Source organism: Momordica charantia (genome assembly GCF_013281855.1).
Source record: "Momordica charantia cultivar OHB3-1 chromosome 10 unlocalized genomic scaffold, Mcharantia_2.0 BLBB01000010.1, whole genome shotgun sequence".
NCBI classification, from domain to species: Eukaryota; Viridiplantae; Streptophyta; class Magnoliopsida; order Cucurbitales; family Cucurbitaceae; genus Momordica; species Momordica charantia.
The window spans coordinates 7,231,534-7,258,165 of NW_028275158.1; the positions used below are offsets into that span (position 1 = coordinate 7,231,534).

Below are 26,632 nucleotides of genomic sequence, written 5' to 3' on the forward strand. Positions count from 1 at the left end.
AAAACAAGACCTCTATTTCTAACCCATAACCACTTAGACCATTTAGCTGGCGACCAAGGGCGGAGCAAAAAAGTGAGGGCTCGTTTAGATTGAAAAAATCACATATATAGTTAAAATCTAACCCACCTTAATCCCCAACCACCAAGATCAATAGGCCAACCAAACCAATCCTAAATTGTTGATGATGTAAAATACTTGTGGAAGGTCGGGCCAATCACAAGTAGTGGCTCGACCAAAACCTTAATGAGACCAGCCACTAGTCATAAACAAGCTAAATACGAAATCCCAAGTGGCAATCAAGACATCAAATATCAATCAACTACTAAATATCAATCAACTACTAATGGGTGGCAATATGTTAAACTTGACACCTAGAAAATCCGATAGTGATATTAATCTCATCCAAACAAGACTCATGTATGCGATACACACGATGACGTAATCTAGCATGTTATCTATGGCTCTAATTGTAAGTAGTGAAAAATGGACCACTAAGTCACCCAACCAATAAAGTCAACATCAATTTCCAAAATTTTTCAAATGAATAGATTAGTTCAACATTAAGTATGGCAAAAAAATCAAAACTTACCCAAATAGCTAGTGGTTTCATGGCTTGAAATTGATGACCACAAAACAATCCAGCTTTTAACATTTGTCAGCCGAGCAGTCCATTCCTTGGAGTTGGAGCACGGGTAGCTTTCAGATCCCCTTGCGGTTCAAAATGAATCCCAGTTTGCATTAAGAAACCAATTTAAGAAAATGACTTACTCATGTCAGCTGCCATTATTTTGATGCTTTATTTACTTGCACAATTACGTAGGCTAAACTCTAAAGATCAGTGAGTCAAAATAAGAGATGGAAAATTTTAAGCAAATGATACTTATTTCATATTATAGTTTTTCTATAATAATTTGGGGAAAAAATGGAAATAAAAAGTTCACATATGTAAGGGGAAAAAATTAAAATACAAGAAAAAAAAAAAGTTCCCTCAAAACAGTTTATAGATTTAAAAACAATAATAGAAACAACATGAGAAATTAATCATTTCAAAAAAAAAAAAAAAACTTTAAATTAGTCTGCAAATTTGTTCTTAAAAACAAATTCCATAAAATACACCCAACAACTACTTTGTCCCTAAACTTTCAAAGTTATCTAATAAGTCATTAAATTTTAAAAAATGTTCAATAAAATTCTTAACTATCAATATTTAGTCTAATAAATCTCTGATATTTAAAAAATATCTAATAAGTCCTTAACCAGATAAACTTTCAATTCTAATAGATTCTTGACCTACCAAACTTCTAAAAAAAAAAATTTAATTCAAGAACCTGTTGGAACAAAATTAAAAGTACAATAACCTACCAAACAGTTTTTAAAATTTATAACCTATTAGATACAATATTTAAAAACTCCTATTATTAGGCACTTTTGTGTTCAGGACCCATACGATACAAACCTTTCCATTTAAGAAAAATATACATATCATATTCCCTTGAAACAACTTGAAAGCAAGCCAAAACGTCCAGGAAACAAAATAGATCTAAAAAAATGCAAATAAACAACCAAGAAAAACCTTGTGTTTTATATCCAAAAAAGGAAGACAAGAGCCTCTCTCATTCCATTATTGAGGAAAGTACCTTCATTGAGTTTGGAAAATGAACAGCTGAAGCTGTAACCTCCTGCACTTCTGGGTGGTTGGATTAGGCGATGAATTCCTACAAAGTGTGATACCCACCAGAACAGCATATATAAAACTGAGATTATTATAAATAGTTTTTAAGAAAATAATAGAAGTATCAACATTCTGATATCAGATAACAAAGGCAACGTCTTCAAGGCACATCATCTGTGTCTGAACTGCATGCATTCAACTTATCTAAAACAATCATCAACATTCTTCATTTTAGTCCCACCCTCCAGAGTCCAATTTTCATGTTTTCAAGTTTTTACGTTCCAAATAAATTTAACGAAAGAAACATCCTTCAAAAACAGAACAGCTCCATCCAGAAAGACTTTCAAATACTACAAAAAAGACAACTGAAACGTTAGTCCTAACTGCTGACACAATGCATGAAACTTGCAAAATATTATCTTCAGTCTGCCACAAAATTCTGTATTACATTTATCTCCAACTCTGGATATGTACAATTCAGTGAGAAGTAAAATTGAGAAGCACTAAAGAACTTTAAGGAAATACATGACTGAGAGGACTAGATAAAATACTATCAAACCCTTTGAATTGAAAGCAGTGTGTGCCACCCGAAATATTTCCAAATGTAGGCTGCAGCAAGTGCCTACGCTTATCGCACTGAGTCAGGTATAAGATCAAGTGTACGCTGTTATAGATTGCTCAAAAGCAAAGACTTACACAGTAAAATTTCTAACTCAATGAAAACATAGATATGTTTTTCTCCCGCAGTCTGCCTATATTTTTTTTAGAGAAAATTCGTAATGCATCCACGACAATGATTGTAAGACAGATCCTACCAAAAAGGATATTTTACAAAATTGAATAGAATTCCTGAACTTTCTCTGCCATGACTGCCACCGTCGTGCAGCCTCGAGGAATAAAGAAATTTCAATCATGCGCCTCAGTGACCCCAACTCTCACAATATAAATGGTAAATCCACTACAGGGGATTGAGCGCAAGGGAAAAATTACCAATGTTGCCAATGCTTTGCTTGAAGAACAGAGTATAGAACATATTCTTCATATCACCACCAGGACATTCCATTCCCATCAAAGGGAACAATTACAACAGAATGAATTTTGTTATATAGATTGTGATGCCATCTCTTAGCATATACGGACGTACATCAAGAACCAGCACAAGGTTTTGTCTCAGCACAGCTACTGAATAAAAAGAGAAGAGACCCACCGGGGTTACTTTTCTTGGCTAAATAGTTGGAGCTTTTCTATTAGGTCCTCTTTTAGAGATTCTGGAATCCGTGAAATAAACTTCTGTTTGGCATCTGCAATCAGCAATTTCCTGCATTGCATGTCAGTGCACGTGTAAATTACAATCCATTAAGACAGGGAATCAAGGACTCAACCAACCCCTCGTGAATGAATTAGGAGATACTTCAAAAGAATGGGGCAAACAAAGACAATTCAATCAGCGATATCCCCAACCTTAAAGATATAATTCACTGTTAAAAAAGGTAAAAGAAAGGGAACGCATCAAATGGGAATCCAGACTGATACAGAACCCCTTGCCATCAGATTGAAGAGCAGGAGACACGTGCACTTAAAACGAGAATGGGGCAGCATTATAGTATTATACCATACGTTAATCAGCACTTAAGCACAGTTAAAATAAGTAAAAATGGACATCCACCTATAGATATATTTGCCTAGAACTGGAATCCATAAAATATTAAGCTCGATGATAGAAAAGGAAATTATCTACACAGTAAAACAATTTTAAATAAACAGAATTGGGAATTAGAATGTTGAAAAAAATATTCTCAGATAAAGATGTAACATATTGCAGTTTAAAATATCAACCAAGTCCTAACCAAGTCCTAAACATATCGCATGTACAAAACAAGATATTCAACAAAAATAAGAACAGAACCTGAGCAATGAAACTCAAATTCAATAAAATAACAAATACAAAACCTAAAAGAATTTACACTAAAAAGAGAGCAGCCATCCATTTAAATAAACAATTAATAATACCTGGTTAAATCTCAATTAATTCTCAAGTTTCAAGCTTTTAAAATAATTTCTCCCGCTAATTAATAAATAATGAAAATGCATTTGCATATCACCACCGCATCAATGATAAACAAAAGAGTTCCACCCACATGCTGGATAAAAAAAAAACCATGAAAAAAGAAAATAAACCATAACAGTATTAACCAGAGAGCTACTATCTACTCTGAATGCAAACATTACTACTACAGATACAATTTCTTTATGCCAAATTGCCAAACTAACATTAAAAGTGAAAAAGGTTCACATCAAAATTTACGGAACCACCAATACAGGTTATAAGAAGGATCAATTCAGGTTCATTCCAAATCTGTTATTACAAATCACATGTTTTATAACAGAAAGGGTCAGCCAAAAATAATGCGAGCTTTCAGAAAATGAATGTTAATTCCAAATAGCTAATCAAGAAACCAAGTAGACTAGAATATGAAGCTGTTAGTACATAGAAAGTCATACGTACTTTAAATCGTTACTATTTGGAGTGCTGCCCATTTCTCGTGAACAAAATCTCTTCCTTGAACGCATGCAACTGAAGACCTCCTCTGACCAACCGCATGATCTCAAGACTGAGAAAGCTTCTCCCTTGAGACTGAAATATAGATACAAAAAGGTTGTCAGAAGCCAAAAAGGACATGATAAAAACTTAAAAAGAAAAGTATAAGAGCAACCAATTACAGTGGGACATGAGGAGCCTAAAAGATAATACAGATTGTAACTGAAAGACAAAACAACATGGCGGCGAATTCTCAACTCAATATAGTAAATAAAACTTTAAGCTAGAAGTAATACACATTGGAAGAATAATTGTACTAAATATCATAGATAAATGGGGTTCACCAATGCGGCACAACATGCATAATTTGTTTTAAGTGGTCAACGATAAAAACTAAGTGAATTCTAAACCTTGTACACATAAAACTACCAGCTTTGTTATAAATGAGACTCGACTCGACTAGACATGCTTCCTCTTCGGAAATAATATTATGTATATAGGTCAACAAGTTAAATCTAGTCGGGACAGAAACGAAATATCCCATTCATCTTAATCCACCTGAGATCATAAAATGAAACTACTAAATTTTATCGGATTCACTGAATAAATATTTTGCAGGGAATTAGAACAGTCTTTGACATACACTTCTTTCAGTTCTTCAACTCTTTCCCGAGATTGGGCATCCTGTTGCAACAAGATACAAAAATCCGATTTTCTTTTGGACCCTTTGATCTCAGAAGGACAGTTGACTGCATTATCCACTCCGTCATGACCAGACACTCTTCCTGCAGTGAACTTGGTACTCATAGGACTACCATCATACTGGTCGTGTTTAACTGCCTCCATGCCCATACTCTCACCATTACCATTACTATTCATTAACACAGATTTATGTTCCTTCTCTGTTACATCCTCGGCAACTTCATTATTTTTCCTGCTATTCCAATTCCCAAGAGAAGATTTATGTCTTGCACCATTTTCCAGAGGCAACACGTTGTTTATATTCTCTTTCTCATTCTCCTTCTCCTTCATGGATTGATCCTTCTCAAGAACAATCTTTCCATTAATGGTGGTAGGAGCTCGTACAGAATTAGAATGTCCATTCATATTAGACTTCCCTCGCAGGCTTAAAGATGGCTTATCTGCCTTGGATAAACTTGAAAATTCCTTCCGAGAAGGTTGTTCCACATGGGATTTTACCTGTGCTGTTTTCATTATGACAGAAGGTTTTGAGATTTTGGATGCTTCGCTGCCATTACATTCATGAGATTTTACACCATTGGAAGCAAGAGCTGTGCTAGCAGATACTGCCCTCTGGTTTGTACGAGAGAAAAAGAGAATATAAACCTTTTCTGACAAGACCTCCTGTAGAGTTGAAACTGTGACGAAAGAGTCGTTGCAGCAATACCACCTACCTATTGCATCCTGATAAAAATACAGAAAACTTTGTAAGGATTTGATATCATTATAAATTTAGTATGCTTTACACAAATATGGCCCACAAATACCTTGATATATGCATAATAATGTCCAGATTCTGCTGAGAAGCCTGAATGCACTATGGTACCAAATAGCTTGTACTCTGGACGTGGATCCTGCATCATGATTTAAGAAACCAATCAAATATTACTGAAGAAAATTATATAAGCCACCCCTAAACCAAGAAAGACTAAATTCCAGTACTAGGGACCTGTTAGCATAAATGAAGCATGCAAAAGAGCACTAAACCAAAAATCTAAGGACGTCATAAAAGAATACAGTTACTCAAACATGCTTATGATAGTTGTTCTCAGTTAACAGAATACAAACTCAAGGATCCATTCAAGCAATCATTTTTATCCAGGTTGAGGATGGGCAAATCTTCTTCTGGGAGGACACCTGGGTTAATGGCCAATCTGCAATAGATCAATTCCCTAAACTTTACAATATTGCCACTAGCCATCTAAGTTTCTAGGAAGTGTGGAACATATCGGATATCAGGGAGAAACTGGACTTCAAGAGAGATTGTATGATAGAGAAATGCAAGACTGGGCTGTATAATCCTTGCTTTCAAAGAGAACTCAGTTGCTAGTCACATTGGAAGACGGAATAATTTTCTTTCCTTTTTATAAGAAATGGAATTGAATTAATCACAAAAATGAGGAACAGCCTAGGGGCGGGGGTGGAGGTCACCCTCTCCCAAACACTAAATCCACAGAGAAGTGTGTTGTAAACTGTCAGAAAAGAATCCACTGAGGCTTTTTATCTTCAAACAGCCTACTAGTCCTTTCTCTTTCCAAATCAGCCACAACAGGGCACAATTAGATTTACCTCTTAGTAGGGGCCACCAAAATTTTCCACAATCAAATCATCCATTTGATAGGGGAGGCATAGGGAAAAACCAAATTCCCCAAGAACAAAGGACCAAGCCTTACGGGCAAAAGGGTAATGCAAACAAATGTGGTCCACGTTTGATGTACAAAGGCTGCAAATGGAGGGGGAGACTAGAGGGACCAAGCATTTGCGCAGAATGCAAATGGAGGGGAAAACAAAAGAATTTAGGATGAACTTGGATAAAATTGAGGTATTTTTTCCATAAGCCCATGATTGCTGTCTTACTAATTCCCAAAAACTTAATTCTTATATTGAGTTATGATCAGCCCTTAGGTGTCAAAAGAAGGTGAGATTATTCAATCAATCTCTCTTCCATGGAAGGATTAATACACTGGACGACAACAACAGAATCCTTACTGCTGTCTGTCTACAAGTTGATGTTTCATGCCATAACTTTGGGAAAAACCAAGATCATCTCTTCCTCCATTTTCAGTTTTCTAAGAAGATTGGGTGGAACGTCTTTAAGTTGGGCTTCCTATCAGTCATAGGTAAAGCTCTGATTTGTGAGAGTTGTTATAGCATCTTTTTAGGTGATTGGCCTTCAGAGAAATCAAATAAAATTTGAAAAGGACTGCTAGGCACTAGGTTCTTCTCAAATTTTAGTCCCACATGTCATGTGATTCATTCCAGAAATTTCATTCAGCAAGATTTTTTAGATGATCACTCAATAGAGGCTTGGACATGAGTTCTTCAAAGGCTAGACTGCTATCCAAATAAAATTTCCATAATCTTAAATTCCACCCATCTCAAATTTTTGTTAGCTGCAACTTAAAAAGTAAGAAGATAACTCAGTCAGAAGGTGACCTACCTTTCAGAAACGAAAGGGAAAATATAAAATATTGGCTTGCTGATGCGAAGACCAGTTCCAAAATCCAAATAACATTGGGATGGTATCAATGGAGTCATGATGACCTCTTTCTATGTAAAGGGTTTTTTTAACGAGAACCATAACAATAATCTATGCTTTAGTACAACCAACCATCCACAAACAGATGGCCATACTGAGGTCACTAGTTGCATTTTGGCAAGCTGGTGCTTAGGGATCCAAGCTAAACAATCAAATTACATCTAGCACAAGCAAAATTTGCATTAAGTCAGATGCCTCGGTTAATTTTTGCAGTGCACTACTAATCCAGCATATTTTATCATGCAAGCTGAGGAAATGGTAGATCTAATTGTTCAACATAAAATGTTAGAGACAGCCTAGCAAGAGCAATTCCAAATATAAATGTGATCTTGATAATTGATTGAACAAGAAATAAATAATTTAATGTTGGAAACCTCATTGTTCTACATTTAGTATAGATCTCTAGCTGAAACCTTAAATGAACTAAAAGAACTGATGATAGGTAGTAAGTCCTCGCCAGGCCCATAATTTAAAGATCATGGCCAATGCCTAGGATGTTCCAACTAACTTGCAGAGAAATCCTATCTTCAATGTATGGACATTCATCAATTATTATTGATAACGGATTTAGGCTGAAAGTTTCATGAGATTTACAGTGAAATTGTATTGCGACTGAATTTTGATGGTTCATGTACCTCATAATTTTCCATGTGTAATTAGTTCAACAGACATGTTCGAAAAAAACAAGCAAACTTAACAATAATCAAGCATTACAGCGAGATGTCATTTTTTTTTTTGCTTGACACATACCTGACTTCCTTTGCACATGAAATTTGAAAGCAGCAAATTCTCTTCGTACGCAATGGCCTTGTCAATCTTACCACCAAATATACCTTCAAATCTCTGCCAAACCCATCCAAGAACAACGCCTTTACATGAAAGCAGCAACACTACGAACTTGAACAAACAACAGTGAATTGAACAGGAGGAAAAAAGAGTATGAACCAAAGGTTAGGACAGCGAACCTTCAATTGGATGACGAGAATATTTGGTGCTTGAAGTACTGACATCTGCTTCCTCGCCACCACCAACTTCTTACAACTATAAAGGAAATAAAATCTCCCCGAATCAGAACTGAACAACAGAAAATCCCAAAACCAGAGGAGAAAATACAATTAAGCTTACTTGTCACACTTGTACTTATTACTGCCATCTAAAACTTCGAGTTGAAAGAACTTCTGCAATGCCTCTTTAAGAGAACTACTATGCAAAACATCAAGACTAATATCCATTATCTCATCAACCTTATTGGAGTCGTTTCCACAAGATAAACACTTCACCTGGCTCTGCAAAGCACCCCCGAAAATTTCCTTCACCACCGAGGAGCTTCCAGTCGCACCTCCGTAGCCATTCCGACGCAGCTTCTTCAAGCGGAGGCAGGTGTTGTGGCAAGCGTCGATGACATAGCGAAGGAACTCGTGGGCGTCCTCCTGACGCCCCAAGCGAAAGTGCTCGGCGAAGATCCTGAGACAGTTCTGGATCTTGAGAGGCGAGTCCAAGGTCAGATCCAAGCTCAAAGACCTCACTATCCGCCTCTCGAGAATACAAAACGGACATTCGCGCTTCCGCTCGGCGTCGGAAGAAGCAGAATCGCCTGGAACGCAAAACGAACACACGTCGATTAGGGCTCGAAAACGGAATCAAATCAGAACAAAATTGAAGATGAAAGAAATAGTTACAGAGGGAGGAATGCTGGTTCCGGAGGCAGAAATTGGCGAGAGGAGGGGTGTAAGTAAGACACTGAAGAACGCTGTTGAGGTAGCAGGTATTGCCTAGGTTTTTGAGACCGAGTGGGGGGCCATTTCTGCGCTTCTGACTCAGTAAACTCGGTTGCCAACTCATCTGCAATTGCAAGGCCATCAACGACCTTCTTCCTCCTCAGTGGCGTTGTGCAGAGCATTAGAGGCCGCCGTCGGTCCGGTACCTCTACTCCCCGAGTGTCGCCGCCGGCAGCACCACCAACGTAATCGCATAGCTTTTTTTGGTTTCCCTCTCTTTCTTTCTTCTTCCCTCCCCTTCTTTCTTTCTACACAAAATTCGTACTAACCAAACGATTCGTCTTTTAAACCAAACGCCTTTTTTTTTATTACCGATCATTTTAGTTTTATTATCATGTCTTTAAAATTAAAAAAAAAAATTTATATACTGCAAAAATAACGATTTCATCTTTCTTTTAATCATGTTTGGTTGTATTAATGTTCCGATTAAAAAAACAAAATTATAAGTTTTGTGTTTTTTCTTACCTAAAATTTTATTAATTGAACCTAATTTATTACTAATATTTATTATTCACATTGATGATATTAACAACTTTTCGTATATTTTTATATTTCTGTTTGTTTCTATTTTGCAAAAAAAACGAGGAGGAAAAAACAAAGATATTTGTTTCACCAACATTTATCATTTATGTGACCTTCCAAAAATTCATTTAAAATTAAGTTATTCCATTTATAAAATTTACAATTTAAATATGAGTAGATTAATAGAATTTGTTTGGTTGGCTTTGACAATGGCTTATGTTGTTGGGAAAAAAGCGAGATCTAGCACGAACCAGAAAAAGGAGCCGGTACTTGGCAACCTGAGTCGGCCCTCAGCCGACCAGGTCTCGACGTCGACCAGTTCTCGACCCCCTAGTCGAGAACCTTAACGGTTCATCCCGAACCATCCCGCCTCGACTCTAGATTTCCTAGATGTAGGAGGATTCGACTTCTGTAAATCCTAAAGAGATTAGGGTTCGACTTCTATAAATAAGAGGGTGAATCGAGGTGTGCACAAGCTGGCCTGGACACGCGGATATCAAAAAAATAAAAAATAAATAAAAAGAATGATGAACCAAACCCTAGAGGTATGCTCACAATATCTACGCTTGATACTCAACTACTCCGATTCTAATTAAGCATCGGAGCCACCACATCGGTCTTAGTGCTATTATGTTTTGTAAGTCTCATCGATCCCTTTTATCTCAGAAGATGAATGCGAATTTGACGAGATCGTCAAATTTCTAAATCAACATCATCCATAAGAAATTTTGAACCTCGATCATTTGTGGGAGGTAGAATTATAACTCTTAAATTGTTTTAAAAAACATACCATATAACATTATATTCCAACATCTCCTAGAATTGAGGCCAAGGCCAGTTGAAGAAGGATTTGTGCTCCTAGCATAGTATTTCCACCCGTACTTAGTACTTATAATTTGTGGTGGATTTTGAGAAATGTGTCTATATGTTCCCCTTTCACATAATACCCTCCAAATCTATAATTTTCATCCCGATCAATTTATCCATAAAATATGACTAAAATATTCACTCTCCCTCGCTACTCCTCCCTCATAGAGGAAATAGTAATAACTAAATTCTCTTAACTTGTTTGGTAACTTTTTATTTGTCATTTTCAATATTTACAAAATTTGGTAATTCTTTTTTCCTTTTTCATTTTTAAGAAACGTTTAAAACAAATTGTGTATGAATTTTAAAAACAACACAAATCAAGTTGGTTGTTTATAATTAAAATTTATTCCAAATTATAGATAAAATCATTATTTTATAATTTTTTTACTATAAAATGCATAATAAATACCAAAAAAATAAATTAACATCAAAATTTTGAATATTTAATATGAAAATTAATTTTCAAATAAAACTTTTACTTTCCTAATTTTAAAATTTTAGAAAACAATAAATAATAAATGAATATCAAATATGTTTTTTATTTGTTTTCTCAGTAATAATAGAAAAAGAAAGGAGAAAAAAGAAAGGAGAAAAATGAAGAAGAAACATTTACCACAATATTTTGTTTTCTTAAATTGAAAATGAAGAAACGAAAGCTAAGAACGATAACATTATCAAACACGTCCTCAATATATTCAATGAAATATAGAGATCACATGCAAGTGTGATACGTGCATAGTTTTCGAGTAAGTTTGTCTAGGAGATCGAAGGCAATTCTTTGTGCACCGAACAGTAGCTTACCTAATCAGTTGCGACACAAATGAGAATGCATGCTCCGAAAGATAGGGTCGAGTGTGATACATCAACTGCCTACTCAATATCTTGTAGCTCGAAAGGAGTTCTTACTCTTTTTACCTGAGGGGCATAAAGCGATGATTGGGGTGATGTTGACCTTCTTTATGCAGTACGACTATTAGTCCCTTAATATTGGATGGGGTTCCAAACTTGCCTGCACTTCTTAAAATATCCCAAAATGTCGAACTAACAAGCAACGGAAAGGTTTGGCACCTCAATGTTTTTTGTTTCCATTTTACTCATTCTAATGATTAAGAAAACTTAAGTATATCGATAAAAACTAATGAAAACTACCTATTAATAACCTTTTACAGTCATATAAACCCACAACTCAACCCAAGTTACATAATTCCAAATATCTATAGCCCTGTTTTTTTTACAACACAAGCTACTTGAACCTGACTTTCCAACCCCACACATTAAAATTCCAGATTCCACAAAAGTATCAAAAAATTTCTTAGAATATCAGATCAAAATCATATTTATAAGCTCCGATCACTCTAAGGCCAACAATCTTGTAGTCCACAATTCATGGTACTCAAATTGCAACAACTTTCTATCAGAATTCTGAAAGATGGTGAAGCCATTGATATTCGCAGCAGGACAATCTTTTGGACAGTTACAACCATCAGAACCAAGAGAATTCAATTTCAATGCTATACGTAAAACAATCTGAACCTGAATCAATTTTGTATAAGCTGGAATAAATCTACACATAAAAGGATCTTTCTTTTGAATCTAACTTACAATTGCCATATGTTTTCTTCTCTGCCTTCCCAGTGAGAAGTCTCAAAGTCGCTGATCATCACCGGCGGTGTCTCGAAATTGAACGCAAAAAAGAGTAAAGATGGCGAATGATGCTTCTCAGTTAATCTTTACTTCCAGCACTTGACTGTGAATAACAACATATCTCTATACTTTCTGAATCCGTCCTTACCATCAACAAACTTACACTCTTCACCGTAGGAGCAGCTGTGACAAATAAAACAACACAATACATTAGAAGTGTAGTTGGAAATATTTTAACACAAGTACTTGGCAAAAAAAAAAGGACTAGTAAAAAGTTTTTCTACTAACAAATCACTTATGCCCTGTCCTGATTTGATTTCTAGCTTTTCGTTTTTCAAAATATGCTCGCTTCCACATGACTTTTTTGGTATGTTTTTCACATTTCTTAAAGACACATTTTAATTTTGAGCTAAATTTAAAAGACAAAAACAAATTTAAAAAAACTACTTATGATAACCATTTTGTTTTTGTTTTATGTTTTTGAAAATTAAACTTGAAAACACTACTTTCACCTGCGTATTTATTTGTTTCGCTCAAGGTTGTTAACTCAAACACAAATTTAATTAGAGCATTGGATTTAGCGTTGGATTCCCTTCTGAATCTTTTATTTTGAGCAACATAAAATTGTTTGCTCAATCAGAGGAGAAAAAAAGAACGGGGGGAGAAGTGCAAGCACATACCTTATGATAACTTCAGACTGCCCATACAAAGTCACTATTTGATGCTGGACGCAGATGTGACCATTGGCATGGATTCGGACTGTTCAGAATCATCAGGGCTTCCTCGTGAAGCTTCCTTTTTCAACTTGAAGTTATTGTATGCCACAACTCCAGCAATGGCTGTGCCAAACTTGGATTTTAGATATGATCGCGGTGTTCAAAATGATAAGCTTGGCCTAATCTAATGCATCAAGTCCGACTAAGCTTGAGCTCAGATCCATATTAAAATTATTGAGCAGAATATTTCCAGAAGTGCCAACAAGAAAGTTCACAGAAAGAATGAATAAATAAGATAAAAGTTTTGCTGCATGATGACGATTTGAATAGAGATCTTATTGGAATAGTCTCCAGAGTGAAAATTTTTATCTGGAACAAGATTCCGGAATAATAGGGAAACTTGTGAACATTATTCATGTGTAGACAAGAGCATAGAAGATATATCTAGGTTTACTCTACCAGGTCATGAGTAAATCAGCTCATTAGACTAAAATATGGAAAACACCACTAGTAATGGACTTACCAATGCCATATCCAAAGAGATTAATGACTGTCAACTTCACATCCGCGAATAGAAGAGCCGACAATAAGACAACAACCCAGTCCTTGACAACTCCAGCAACACGAATGGTCAAGGCACTTGTATGTGTAATAACAAGGAATACTGAGAGGTTGAGTGCAAAAGTACACAGAGAGTTGAGCACCAGTACAACAGGAGGAAAATTCCATGATTCACGTGAGTCCATCTTTGGTTTCTCCAGAAAGATCCATGGAACGAGCAGGCAAAGCGCACTACATCAATACAATTACAATATTTACTGTAAATAAAGATGATTCTGTATGTGGTAAAAAAAGTCTTCAATATTGTTGAAGTTTACAAGAGCGAGAAAATGAAGAGTACGTGCCTGCAGGGACTAACATAGTACATGATAGATATAGGATTTAATTTGAGGCCCTTTCTTTTAACCAGAATCTCCATGAAAATAAGTCTTAGAGCTTCCCCAACAACACCGCCCATTTGGTAAACAACACCAATCCAACTGATGTTTATTTCTCCATAAGAAGCCACTAGAACACCAAAACTTATCACTGACATGATCAGCAACATTCTACAGCTCATTAACTCAAGACCTGCTGCTACTCCAAGAATAAAGACGGCAACTGGCACTGCAAAGGAAATTTGAGAATCCATTGAAATGAAGTCATGATAAATGGCAAATGAACCAACCTAATATTAGGAAATATGCATCAATTGGTGCTATGCTACCAACAATGTTAGACGTAAAAAATATATCATGAATGCCTGAAACATGTAACAGGCCAGGAGAGGAAAAGTTTACCCACAAGATCCAAGTATTGACTCTATTGGGATGAAACATTATTCCACTAACACTTACTGATTGCTTTCAGCATTTGTGCGAAGGCCACAGAGATGTACAGGTAAGCAGTGTTTCCCAGCCAAAGAGTCATTGCAAAGGTCGCACCAATTGGCATTACAGATGTAGTATATCTAAATCATTAGTGGTTCATTAGATTTCACGCCAGGACAAAAGAAGCCGAGTAAATAAAACAGAAAAGGCAAGAAGCAAAATTTCCTTCTTTTAAGGAAGCATCCAGATTGAACAATTCTAAAGGAAGGAAAAAAAAAAACTACTGCCCCCCAGCAAATCGTTCCTTGTTAGCTTTGGACAGAACATTTTACTTTAAACAATAGCTCCAGAGTTGGTAAGTCAACTTAAATTCTGGATCTTATATTTCAAATTCTTCATGCAAGAATCATGAGAAACTTATGTTCCATGATCCATACCACATAAAATTTATCTTTATCGAAACTGGAATAAGCAACAAATCTATACAGAACAACTTTGAAAATTTGGTATCTGGCAAAAGACCCATATATAATAGCTTTACATACATTTCTGCACTCATACCTTCCTCGACCTTCAGAACCTGAGATAATAAGCAGACTGAGTTAAGACATTCTTGTTTTATATAAATTTATATTCATATACATAGAAGTATGCAGAATAAGGCCATTGCTCGATTTCAGCCCCACAATATCAATAATCCATAATACCTTAAACACTTTGATGAGTATAAAGCATAAGATGGACGAGAAGACCATGTGGAGGAGAGTCAATGCAAGAGGATAAGGGAAATTGATTTCCTTCGATGACAAAACCCACTGCAGCGACAGATAAGAGAATTAAATAGGTTAGTCAGAGCAACTACTGAAACTATAAGCACATAACAAGTGAAGATTGTATGACAAAAAGGTTAATGTTCGCTCTTTTCTTGAAAATGTTGTTTGATTAATTAACGGGTAACCTACTTAATTCATTTGCTCGAAGAAGAAGAAGAAGAAACGTCTTAACCGAATTACATAACACGTAATGAAATCTGAGCATTCTCTTCTAGAATACGTCTTCCAAAAGTATCATGTCAAAATGAATCCCAATTGCCCTAGCTCAAACTCCTCTCCTCTAATTTCTTCGCACACTCAAATTACTATTGCACGAGACTGGCTGAAAGAAAAAACAAAAAACGGAACCAATTGCCGCCAAATTCAAATCTGAACCTAACCCAACAGCCAACCGCTAAACTAGAAATCCATTATCATATAACCAAAGCCAAATTCAATAGTCAACGGAACCCAAGTGAAGATTAAAGGCCGCACATAGCTCCGCTTGTTCCTTCAAGAGCATAATACAGAATTGACCAGATCTAGAGACACATTTGGCGAAATGTAATCGCAACAAAAGACAAAGAAAAACAAGGCGAAAGGCAGCGGGACGGAAGAAGTACCTTGTTGAAGAAGATCTGGCCACTGGAGAGAGCAATATAGAGAAGAAGGTAAGCGTAAGTGAGGACCTCCCCCTTGAAGAAGCCCTCCCTCGCACGAGGATCCGCCATCGTCCGTCGTCAATTGCAGGCTCTGAAGAACGATCTCTGGAGCTTCGCAGTGGGAAAAGTGCAGGTCATTTGATATGGCAGATTTCAGTTTTGTCTCGTAGAAAGAGAGGTAGCAGAGCAGCAAAGGAAGAAGGGAATGGCTATGGACGGTTAGGGGCAGTGGACCTCCATGGATATTTTTACACATTTAATTTTGTAAACATAGATATTTATTACATATATTTTTTTTGTCGGCGAAAACTTTTTGATTGAAGATATATGTCAATTATCGAGTAGATATATCAATAGTTTTGAGTTAAATTTAGTTTTTATTTTCTTGAAGTACAATATGTGGGACAGTGGATCGAACTCATAACATCTTAGTTTGAGATATATGTCAATTATGAATTAGACTCGCTTTGACATTTAGTTTTCATTTGAAGGTAACAATCATGGTACTTTAAAGGTGGTTTGTACAATTTGTCATTTTTTTCCCTGACCGGTCCTTAATCGTTAGGATTGACTACAATTTCAAATTGTAGTGAAATGCTATGCGGATTTCGAGGTTCGTCGTACAATCATGATACGGTCGATGTAACTGATGCAATAATTGATCGATTATGATCGTTCGAAATGTTTCGAGATAATTCAAGCTAGCTATAAAGGTGTCAAACATGTCATTTGTAGTACGCAACAAATTAATTAAAAAGGCTTTAGTTCTTGGTCTGAAAAGCAAAATAATGCAAAACATACCACAAAAGTATACTCGGTGAAATGGTCTAATTAGACATAATTTTAGGGGTTGGCTTATGCCAACGAGCATCGTTTATAGGTTATTTTGGGCGGTGGACATGAGCATAAGATTGTAAGGAGATGGGTGCATGAACCAATTAACAAGATTTTTGTTGTCCCTATCTATAATCCAACAAAACTATAGCCAACGAAACGAGTTATGCATTATGAGCAAAAAAAAAAAAAGACTTTGTTGAGCGTCACGAAACTTTATGGTGGGAACATGTATGACGTCATCACTTACTCACTTGGTGGAAACCTCAAACCACCCTCTTACAGTCGAGTTGAGGAATTTAACACACATTTAATCTTAATCCTAAGTGTTTTTATCAACTCTACATATGAGAGTGTGTTATTTCATTTACATGGATAAGAATGACGTGAATATTCACCAAATAAGATCTCAAAATAGTTTATTGAAATGATAGTCGAGATTGTTTAAAATTAATTTATATTATTTTTATGATAAAATAATAATACATTTTTAGATTATTTGGCAAAAAAAAAAAAAAAAGAGTTAAAAATATAGTTTTCTCTAACTTGCTATCCACACCACACCTCCTTCATTCAGACCAATTTTCATCCTAGCCAACATTTTGTTAGAGTTATTTACGATTCTGTTAACCTTCAAAATCAAAACGGAGTATTATTAAAACTTATAATGTTGAATTATAATACTAAAGAAAAATGAGACAAAGTCGAATCCTATCCATTTTCTTTGCTAGGACCTATATTCACTAATCATATTTTCATAGTTTTATTAATATTTTGATATCTTTTTTTTTTAACATCATTTTGACATCTTTTTAATTGATATTTGCCCATTATTATAAAAACATCAATTAATCTTTCTTGTTATTGGTAAAAAAGTAGATGTGTTCAAAATTTACAAGAATAAATTTATAGTTTAATATATAAGAAAAGTTGTACTAATATATATATATATATATATATATATAAAAGAAAAGTTGGATCTAAACCTGTTTGAGTAATTATTTTAAAAATTTTATTTTCTATTGTGTTTTTTTACCATTATTGTTCGACTATTTAAAAAAATTGTTATGCATCCCAAATCATTAAAATATTATGAATAATGATTTCAAACACATAATAACTCCCTTGTTTTTTACTTTGATTTTTTCGATTTTGCCATGGTTAAGATTATTAGGCGGTGAGTAATGATTCCAAGCCTATAATGAAAATTACTCTTAAAAAATTCATATTAATAAAAATCAGAGCTGAAACAATTTTTAGTGGCAATCTGAACATAGATCAAACATATATATCTTCGTCCAAAATATTAGAGGTTCGAATCCATAAAAGCACCTAATGTGGCCATCCCCAATAATTCAAAGTTTTAGACATTTGAATCGTTCTTCCAAGCACCATTAATTCATCTCTTTTGACAAATTGTCATGCCATCTCCAATTGGTACCTAACAAACCAAGAAGTTCAGCATCATCATCTTAGCTCAAGGAGGCTTGCAAATAGCAGAAGGAAGATAGATCACAATGCTCACCATACTGATCCCGACTCGATCGTCTTCCATTATCTTTTTATTCAGTCTCCGAATGCTCTCGGTCTTCTGATCATTTACCTGCTCAAAATGCAGACCAGTCATCAGTCAACTCGGTTAAAATGGAGGCAATAACACGAGAGGTTGGAGCAAACGCACCATCGGATCAGCTACTTTTCCAAACCAGAGGACATTGTCAATCACAATTAAACCTCCAACCCTCACCTGGAAGAAGGGCCATGAAGAACTTCAGAAACATTTAAAACGGCATGGAGTGAAGAAATAGACTAGCTAATCAAACTATTAGAGGCATAGAAAGATTTTGGGTGAAGCAAATCATTTTTTGTCTCACTAGTTGGAGTAACAGCTCGAAGTATTTCTCGTACATCCTCTTCTCGGCATCAATGAAGGCAAAATCATAGCTATATATGCACAAAAATATATATGTGGAATTATTAAAGGCTATTCAAAGTCATGAGATGAAAAAGATAAAGAATTTATCACTACACTCGGAAGTTTGAGTATATACTAAAACCTCTTCTTCACAGAGTTTGTATATTAGCAACACTTAAAATAAGGTAAAAAAGAGAGAACATGAAGTAGTAATGGATGACTATAATAAAACTGAACTGAATCATCACAGGCTCTTTCATATTGAATGAGGAAACAATTCCAGTTTTCGAATCGTGGAATCCAAAACATGTTATAACCTAAAGCAATTCACCTGCAAGCTTCACCATTTGCAATAAGTGATTTGAGTGTATCTTCTGCAAGCCCATGTCTCACATCCACCTACTTCCAGAAATCATCCAAAACCATGTTTTGAGTATCAGAAACGTGTTATAACCTAAAATTATGAACATACATGCAAGAAACGGATGGATCTTCGGACACTCGTAAGAGGGTATACTGCACCACCGGTTTATAATCCAAAAAATCCGATTAAATGAATGGCCTTACCCACGTCATCCCAGTTATACCAGCTGTTTGAAAATAAAGCTTTAAAACACTCCTTCTACACAGGTGCTTCTTTGGTTTGTTATCTCCCTTTTAAAAATTTTTCAAAATCTAAGCCAAGTTTCGAAAACTAAAAATAGGTTTTCAAATCTTGTTCTTGATTTTGAAATTTGGCTAAAGAGTCAAGTAAGTCTGTTTTTAACAAAAGTGAAAAACATACCAAAAAATTATGATGAAACAAGCATAATTTTTAAAAACATAAAACTAAAAGCAAAATGGTTATCAAACCGGGCTTTAGATATCCGTTTTAGTTTTACAACGCTGTAAACAGGAAATATACTAGCTAGAGCTACCCAAAAGCTTGGATACAAACAGTTCTACAGCACTGTGATATGGAAGTTGCAGGTTGTCTGCGGAAAAATAGAGATAGATTATATATCTCAAAAGATTCAGGCCACCGGTCAGAATTACTTGATAAAAGAAGTCCCAGTACAGTAAATAAAGAAAAAAATTACTTTGTGTGAAACACCGGCACGATCATAAAATCGTTTCGCAACCTCGAGACATTTGGCATCTCTTTCACATGCAACTAAACGACCTGATTCTGGCAGGACTAATGCTACGGCCAAGGATGAATATCCCTGAATGAATGCAAAAAAGAGAACTATAATTAACCCCAAACTTACCACCATCAGTCTCCGAAATAACCTTTAGAAGATAAACAACGCCTATGGCGAGCAAATTCACAGTGGAAACTCTTTATAATTGAATGCTAATGAATTTAATCAGAACATAAACTACGTTCTTCTAATTGAAGCTACAAATTGAAGACATGTATTTTAGTTTCTCTACTAACATGAAACAAATATAAATTGAACTTTGCAAAAACAGATGTTAGATTACTTAATAAGAATTGAGAGCACCACAAGAGCATCTTTGCGTTATTGATAATTGATTATTCTAAAATTATTTGCAAGCAGCCTATAATATTTATGATACTAGGAGTGCTCTTAGCATGAATGTTTTTGGCAAAAGATAAGCACTTCAGTGAAAAAAATGATTAATAACAAGTTATTGATGCTTGTCAAAATGAGCATAGCTCAATAGTAATTGACATCTACTATTTTCCTTGAGGTTGGAGGTTCAAACAAGTTATTGATGCTTCGTCTTCATTCTTAAAAGAATAAAAATACTTCTAAGTGCTTCCCAGTCCAAGAGCACTCCGCAAGTACTTTCTCAAATAAATTACGGTACTTTTGACTTTTTCTAAAATATTTTATATTACTTCAGAACTTTAAAATTTTAAGCAGCAGCCACGGTCTTGGATATAGTGCTTTTGGTCGGTCTCTCAGCCTAAATCAGAAAAAGAAGATGCACTAGAAAACCAAAACCTGTCGAGCAGTGAGAAGTGGATAACGGGACATACAGTGTAAACACCCACTTCAATGCACCTCTTTGCACCAAGAATCTGAACAAGCATTGCAAGTAGTTGTGCTTGATCAGGAGATACCTATGACATAAATTTATCAGATTCAAGTGTATGTTTGAAAGTGGTAATCAATGTTAAACCTTAACCGACATTCCATTGGTCTCATGAAGTTTTTACATAGATTAGAGTATATTAAAAAGTTTACTGAATTCATTTTGGATGGGACAAAGCTAAAACTACTTAGAACTTCAAATCTTCTCAAAACCATATTCTAATCAAAATTTTACTTCAAAATACATTACCACTAGTTGACAAGTTGATATCATAAAAAATTTATTGCATTCTAACCTGCGATAAAACTTGATGACCATGTGAGGTAAAAAGACATCGGCTCTCTAGAGAAATATTAAAATGGTTAATAAAACAGATCTCCTCTCAGATGAGTGAACTTCGAGAAGACTGTCAATTATGATAATAATCACAATAATATTATTTTGAAATTGAATGAGTCACATTTCACATTTCCCCTTGTCTTATGAAAGTAGTTTTTCTTTTTGCATCAGAACAATGAAAAAAAAGGGAAATGTAATTGGAAAACAAAGATAACTTGTTAAAAACTCCAGAAAGCTCAGAGAAAAGATCTAAACATAAAACATAGGAAGAATGTAACGATGGAATCAGCAAAAATTACCTGCATTTGACTACCATGCATTGAGGCAGTCTCCTCACGAAGTTGCCCTAGGATCTAAATGAACGAATTCAATTAATTACAATCAATCAGATGGGTCACAAAGCACCTAACATATATATTAACGAACCTATTAGAAAAACTTGCATGCTTATATATTTTTTTCTATAAAAGACTAAAAATAATCTAATCTTCCAACTTAAATTTTTGAGTTTAGCAGTAATTCAACATGGTATCGAGCCAGAAGATCATATGTTCAAACCATACAACGTCGGTTCATCCCAATTAATATTGAGAGTGAGAGGTCTACTTACAAATGAAGGAGAGCGTTAAGTATACCTAACCTATCAGATTAAGCAGTTGAGCTTTTATTACTTCGTCTATATTTGAGTAATAGCTTAAATATACTAGGTCTCATTGGTAAAATGTAAATTTTAGTGTACAATGAGTGTGAATAATTAATCCAAACAAACAATGAACTAGAATATTCAAGTTCTTAGGAGCAGCAGTAACTCAAATGGACAAACAAAGAGAGCAAAAAATTATACCTCAGGCTCTCGAACATTGGAGAGAATGTACTCATAAAGCCGTGGATCAACACTAATAAACTGCTTATTGCTAAATTTCCCGTTTGAATTAGTGGAGTAAACTGTTCCTAACTGGCTCCTCTTGCTGCTGGAATCATTAGAGTTCAATTGACAACCAACCCACCTACAAGAGGGAGCAGTTCTGATGGTTCTCATCTTAGCAATTGCAGTAGTTGGGGACAGAGACGAGAACCCCATCAGCAGATTCTTCCGTGGGTGGGAAAGAGTGGACAAAAAACGCAGCCCCATGTGGCTGCTTGTGCTTGACATCAAATAACGATATGCCCTGCAGATTGGAGCAAGAAAGTAAATCAAGAGAAGTGGGAACAGAAAAACCCAAGAGAATACAAATTTTATAGCTCAACAAATTACAATAAATCCAGGAAAATTAGAAGGGTATCTGCTAAATCCCTGCAGAGCTACTCTCATGGGAATTTCTACGAACACTTGGTGAGCATGGGAGAAGAAGAGGGGAACGGAATGGGGCTTAGGAGAAGAATCACAGACGGGACACCATGGGAAAGAATGCTGAAGCTTTACAGTTCAAAATTAGAGGGAAATTAAGGACGTCAAAACCCAGAAAGAAGGTGTACCCGATGAGCAGAAACTAGAGTTGGCCGTTGGAATTGGATGCATCTTGCACAACGTACCTTCTTAACATGGTTTTTTTTTTCTTTTTCTAATTATTATTATAAATAAATAATCGAGTTAGGTTCATGTTTAGGATATATGTCGTTTTAGCAAAATATTTATTTTATTTTTATTTTGATCCGTATACTTTCAAAATATTTTAAAAATTACATGGGTGACATTTCATCAATAAATAATTGGAATGAACAAAAGTTAGAAATATAATAAATTGTACAAACCACTCGAAGTATGATAGTGATTATAGACGATAAAATTAAACTCTCAAAATTTTATAAATTAAAAAATTAGAATACTAAACTTTCATTAATAAAAATTAAATCCAAATTTTCTTAAATGAAAAGAATTGAACCCAAATTCTTACCATTTAAATTTTAGAGGGGCAAAATGAACGACTACCATGACAACAACTATTCTATTAAGATAGATTTGTGTATTTGTCCATATAAATATGAGAATGAAAATGAACAAAGTAAAAAATTATAGATGCCAAAGTAATATTTAAATTTATGTATAAATTTTAATATAACTTGAAAAGAGAGTGATTTGGGTTTCCTTTCAATTGGATCCCAAATAATTTTAAAAATTTCATTTTCATCAATCAATATTTGGTTAAACTTCGTAAATTTCTCTAAATAGTTTTTTACCTACTAATTTTGTCTTTCTTTTTATTTTTCTCAACCTTAAATATTAATATAAACTAACAAAAGTAGCTACATAGAAAATAGAAGCTCGTTGCTACATATATAAAGAACATGTCGAATATTCTGTATGGTAACAACATAAATATATAAATGATTTGTGACATTTATTAAAGAAACAAAATTCAAAATTTTTAAATATAAAAAGAAAAATTAATGAAAAATTATTTGAATATTAATATTATTTATACATAAAATTGAGCGAGGTCTGACCTGATCAAGGTCGGACACGTGGAATAGCTGACTCGCCTCAACGGAGAACGACTGCATAGGAGAGGCAAAAACTCCGACGCTCAAGTTGATAATCAGCTCATACTCAATAGTAAGTTAAAGATGGAATGCGATACCTGTATACAGAAGTGATGCCCTCTATTTATAGGTTGAGGACTCGACAGCTTGTCGGAGGTCAGGTCGCACATGTTCCAACCTGGGTGTCGGACCTAGGAGTAGGTCGCACCACATGACAATTAACCTTATGAATATTTGGCTAAATGTATCACATCGGACAGGTTCGAGGTGGACCTAAATTTTGAGAAATCCAGGTCGTATTTGTGTCCTCCACGTGGCATCCTGATTTTCACCCCAAACAAATATATTGATATATATCTAACCATTCAATTCATAAAGCTTTTTAACGTGCCATGAAATATATTTCATGCTCTTGAGATTTATTATCTCTTTAACTTTATCAAAAATTAAGAAGAGAGACTTGTTATGTTTTTCAAACAACTGTCTCACAACTTCCCATAAACACCTAAAATAATAAGAGATTTATAGTCATAAATTACATCGACTTGAAAACAGTCATGAAATTATTGACTTGTCAATAAATATTTTATTTCATGCTCTTGAAACTCATTGCCTCTTTAAGAAAATTTTCCACCATCTCTAATAAACACCTAATCAAATAAGAGACTTAGGGAGTCATAAATTACGTAGACTTCAAAATGGTTGTGAAAATATCTACACGTCTTTAAAAATTTTATTTCCTGCTCTTAAACTGGTTCTCTCTCCCAGAAAATTGTCCCACAATCTCCATAAACATCTGATATAATAAGAGGGTTTAGGGTTACAAATTAAATTATGTGCATAGAGTTCGAAAATGATTTTCTAAATATCAATGAAAATATCGACATATCAAAGAATGTTTATTTTATGCTCTCAAGATTCATTATCTCTTTTAGGAAATTGTCTAACAATCTCCAACAAATACCTTATAATAAGAGGTTCTAAGGTCATGAATTACATAGACCTTGAAAATGACATGCTAAGGTCATCAAATAACAATGTATTGGTCATTACTTTAGAATGACTAAAGTTCATTGAATCTTGTCGACGAGGGTAGCTCTACAGATATATTGTCTCTGAATGCATACGAAGCTTTGAGACCAGGGAACGAGAGGTTGACAACAAGCCAACACCACTGGTCAAGGTTTGGCAGAGAACATGTCATACATAAGGGAAGCATAGAACTACTTGTGACGTTTGGCAGCGGATCAAGAAGCGTTAAAAAAATGATCGAATTTCTTGTCATTAACCACACCTCATCCTACAACGCGACATTGGGTAAGATCCATCATTCACAGGTTGCAGGCAATACCCTCCACATATCACCAATCCATGAAATTTCCGACATTCGGAGGGGTAGGTGAAGTTAAGGGGGAACAATGTGCGTTGCGAGTGTGCTACTATACAACCTTGAAGAACAACAAAGCAAAGTGATAGAGTATTTTTTTTAACTTTCCTTTTTTGTAGCAACGTTTAATTTCTTTTTGCATTTAGTTGATTACTGATTGCTTATGTTAGATCTATTTCATGATAATTACATATATTTTAGGTTTCCAAAATTATTTGCTTGTTTGTAGTTCGAATGAATTTCTAGCATTTGGAATTTGGTTAGTCATATTTCTGTAATTACTCGAGCATTTATCTTTATTAAAAAAATATACACTCCTCAAGTAGGGGTTTTTGGGTAAGTAAATCGACCACAAAAGCTGATCAAAGAACTCAAATAGAAACAAATAAATAGGCCAATAAACTAGAAGTGAAACTGGGAAAGATCAATGGTAAATTAAGCCCAAATGATAAAAACTCAAAGGTGCTGAAAAATGCATACGAACGAGTCAACAAGATTAAAACTAAAAGTGGGGGAATGAGCCAAGACAATCAACAAAATCAGGGTATAAAGTCATTAGGAAAAAGCCAAAAATAGGTTTAGAAACCCAAGGGTGTTGAAGGTGAGCAAACCAGCCCAGCTAAGTTAGAGCCCAATGCCAACAAAAGACTAACGAGTAAATCAAACCGTATGACAAAGCCTAAGAGACTTGATTTAAAGCTCCTCATGACACGAAAATAGCAAAAAACTGTTCCACAAAAATATGATTGAGACGACTAAGATAAGATTTTTATACGGTTACACCGAGAAAAATCGAACCTGACACGTAAGCAACATAGATAAGCCCAAACTAAATTAAAGTAGAAAAGAAGCCTAGCTCAAGAGGTTGAATGAAAGAGCAGGGCTTGACCCATCAAAGACCGAAGTCCGGCAGGCCGGAGCAACGGCCGACCTGGGGTCGGTGCCAACCAGTGCTCGACCTCCCCCATTTTCTTTTTCTTTGATGTAATCAGATCTCTCGAGTGGGCCTACGACTACTCTTTCTAATATTTGACCCATGAATATATCCACATTGAAGCCCAAAAAAACTAGGTTTCTTAACATAACGAAGATTCGACTCTTATAAATAAGAAAAAAGTCCGAGTGGGGCACAGGGGAGAAAAGAGCAGAGACTAGAAACCCAATTGACGAACTACGGCACAGGACCTAGCCAACCGGGAACTAGTACCTACCCAATTAGGTCCTTGGCCTCCACCACCTCGTGCTTTATTTCTTGCGCGCTGCAAAAAAACTTGATAACGGCTTGACTCCTCCACAAACAGTTGCTTAGTCATGTTTAGAGTCCTACAGATCAAGTCCACCAAGTAATTCTAATACGAACTTGATCTTGCGAAAATTCCACAGGTTAAGCAACCTTAGACTAAGCAACCACTTGGAGAGCCAGTAAAAGCAATCATTCAGATCTATCATCACATAGAAGAAATATTCAATTATTCAGCTCTTCAACAGAATGGATCTAAGATATCAAATCATTGTTATAACCTATACCCAAATGCTAGATTAAACGAGACATCAACTCAAATGGTGAACAAGTTTTGAAAAACAACATTAAAAAGAACGTCAAGTGGATTTCTAGACTAGAAACACGATATTCTTACCACTCTCAACAAAGATATTGATTGACACATGATGACTTTCAACTTAGCAAAATCCCATAAAAAGAATGTAGGCTATTATTAGAAGCAAAGTACATCAAGATCAACAAGTTATAAGAGCGATCAGGATC

At 35.1% G+C, this 26,632-nt stretch overlaps 3 protein-coding genes across 5 annotated transcripts; all 3 read right to left on the reverse strand.

The window, feature by feature from the left end:
- Window positions 1-2,320: 2,320 nt before the first annotated feature.
- UBP25 (ubiquitin-specific protease 25) lies at window positions 2,321-9,536 on the reverse strand. Of its 2 annotated transcripts, none has more exons than XM_088118863.1 (8): window positions 9,171-9,536; window positions 8,617-9,085; window positions 8,457-8,532; window positions 8,242-8,388; window positions 5,720-5,806; window positions 4,855-5,636; window positions 4,179-4,307; window positions 2,321-2,990 (listed from the first exon to the last, which is right to left on the reverse strand). In XM_088118863.1, the coding sequence occupies exons 1-8, from the start codon at window positions 9,349-9,351 to the stop codon at window positions 2,885-2,887; spliced, it is 1,977 nt and encodes a 658-aa protein (XP_087974989.1). In that variant the 5' UTR covers window positions 9,352-9,536; the 3' UTR covers window positions 2,321-2,884. The 2 variants fall into 2 exon arrangements, with proteins under 2 accessions (XP_087974989.1, XP_022142847.1); XM_022287155.2 differs by having other exon boundaries at window positions 8,242-8,334; window positions 9,171-9,535.
- Window positions 9,537-12,059: 2,523 nt separating this feature from the next.
- On the reverse strand, window positions 12,060-16,103 carry LOC111012892 (Nucleotide/sugar transporter family protein). The gene is made up of 8 exons (XM_022287194.2): window positions 15,827-16,103; window positions 15,099-15,206; window positions 14,937-14,971; window positions 14,419-14,531; window positions 13,927-14,188; window positions 13,545-13,813; window positions 12,986-13,144; window positions 12,060-12,488 (listed from the first exon to the last, which is right to left on the reverse strand). The coding sequence occupies exons 1-7, from the start codon at window positions 15,932-15,934 to the stop codon at window positions 13,020-13,022; spliced, it is 1,020 nt and encodes a 339-aa protein (XP_022142886.1). The 5' UTR covers window positions 15,935-16,103; the 3' UTR covers window positions 12,060-12,488; window positions 12,986-13,019.
- A 1,795-nt stretch (window positions 16,104-17,898) lies between these two features.
- Window positions 17,899-22,613, reverse strand: LOC111012767 (uncharacterized). Of its 2 annotated transcripts, none has more exons than XM_022287027.2 (10): window positions 22,476-22,613; window positions 21,844-22,168; window positions 21,299-21,352; window positions 20,605-20,688; window positions 19,694-19,819; window positions 18,946-19,013; window positions 18,574-18,643; window positions 18,381-18,446; window positions 18,225-18,302; window positions 17,899-18,140 (listed from the first exon to the last, which is right to left on the reverse strand). In XM_022287027.2, the coding sequence occupies exons 2-10, from the start codon at window positions 22,150-22,152 to the stop codon at window positions 18,099-18,101; spliced, it is 897 nt and encodes a 298-aa protein (XP_022142719.1). In that variant the 5' UTR covers window positions 22,153-22,168; window positions 22,476-22,613; the 3' UTR covers window positions 17,899-18,098. The 2 variants fall into 2 exon arrangements, with proteins under 2 accessions (XP_022142719.1, XP_022142720.1); XM_022287028.2 differs by lacking the exon at window positions 22,476-22,613 and adding an exon at window positions 22,255-22,466.
- Between the last annotated feature and the right edge of the window lie 4,019 nt (window positions 22,614-26,632).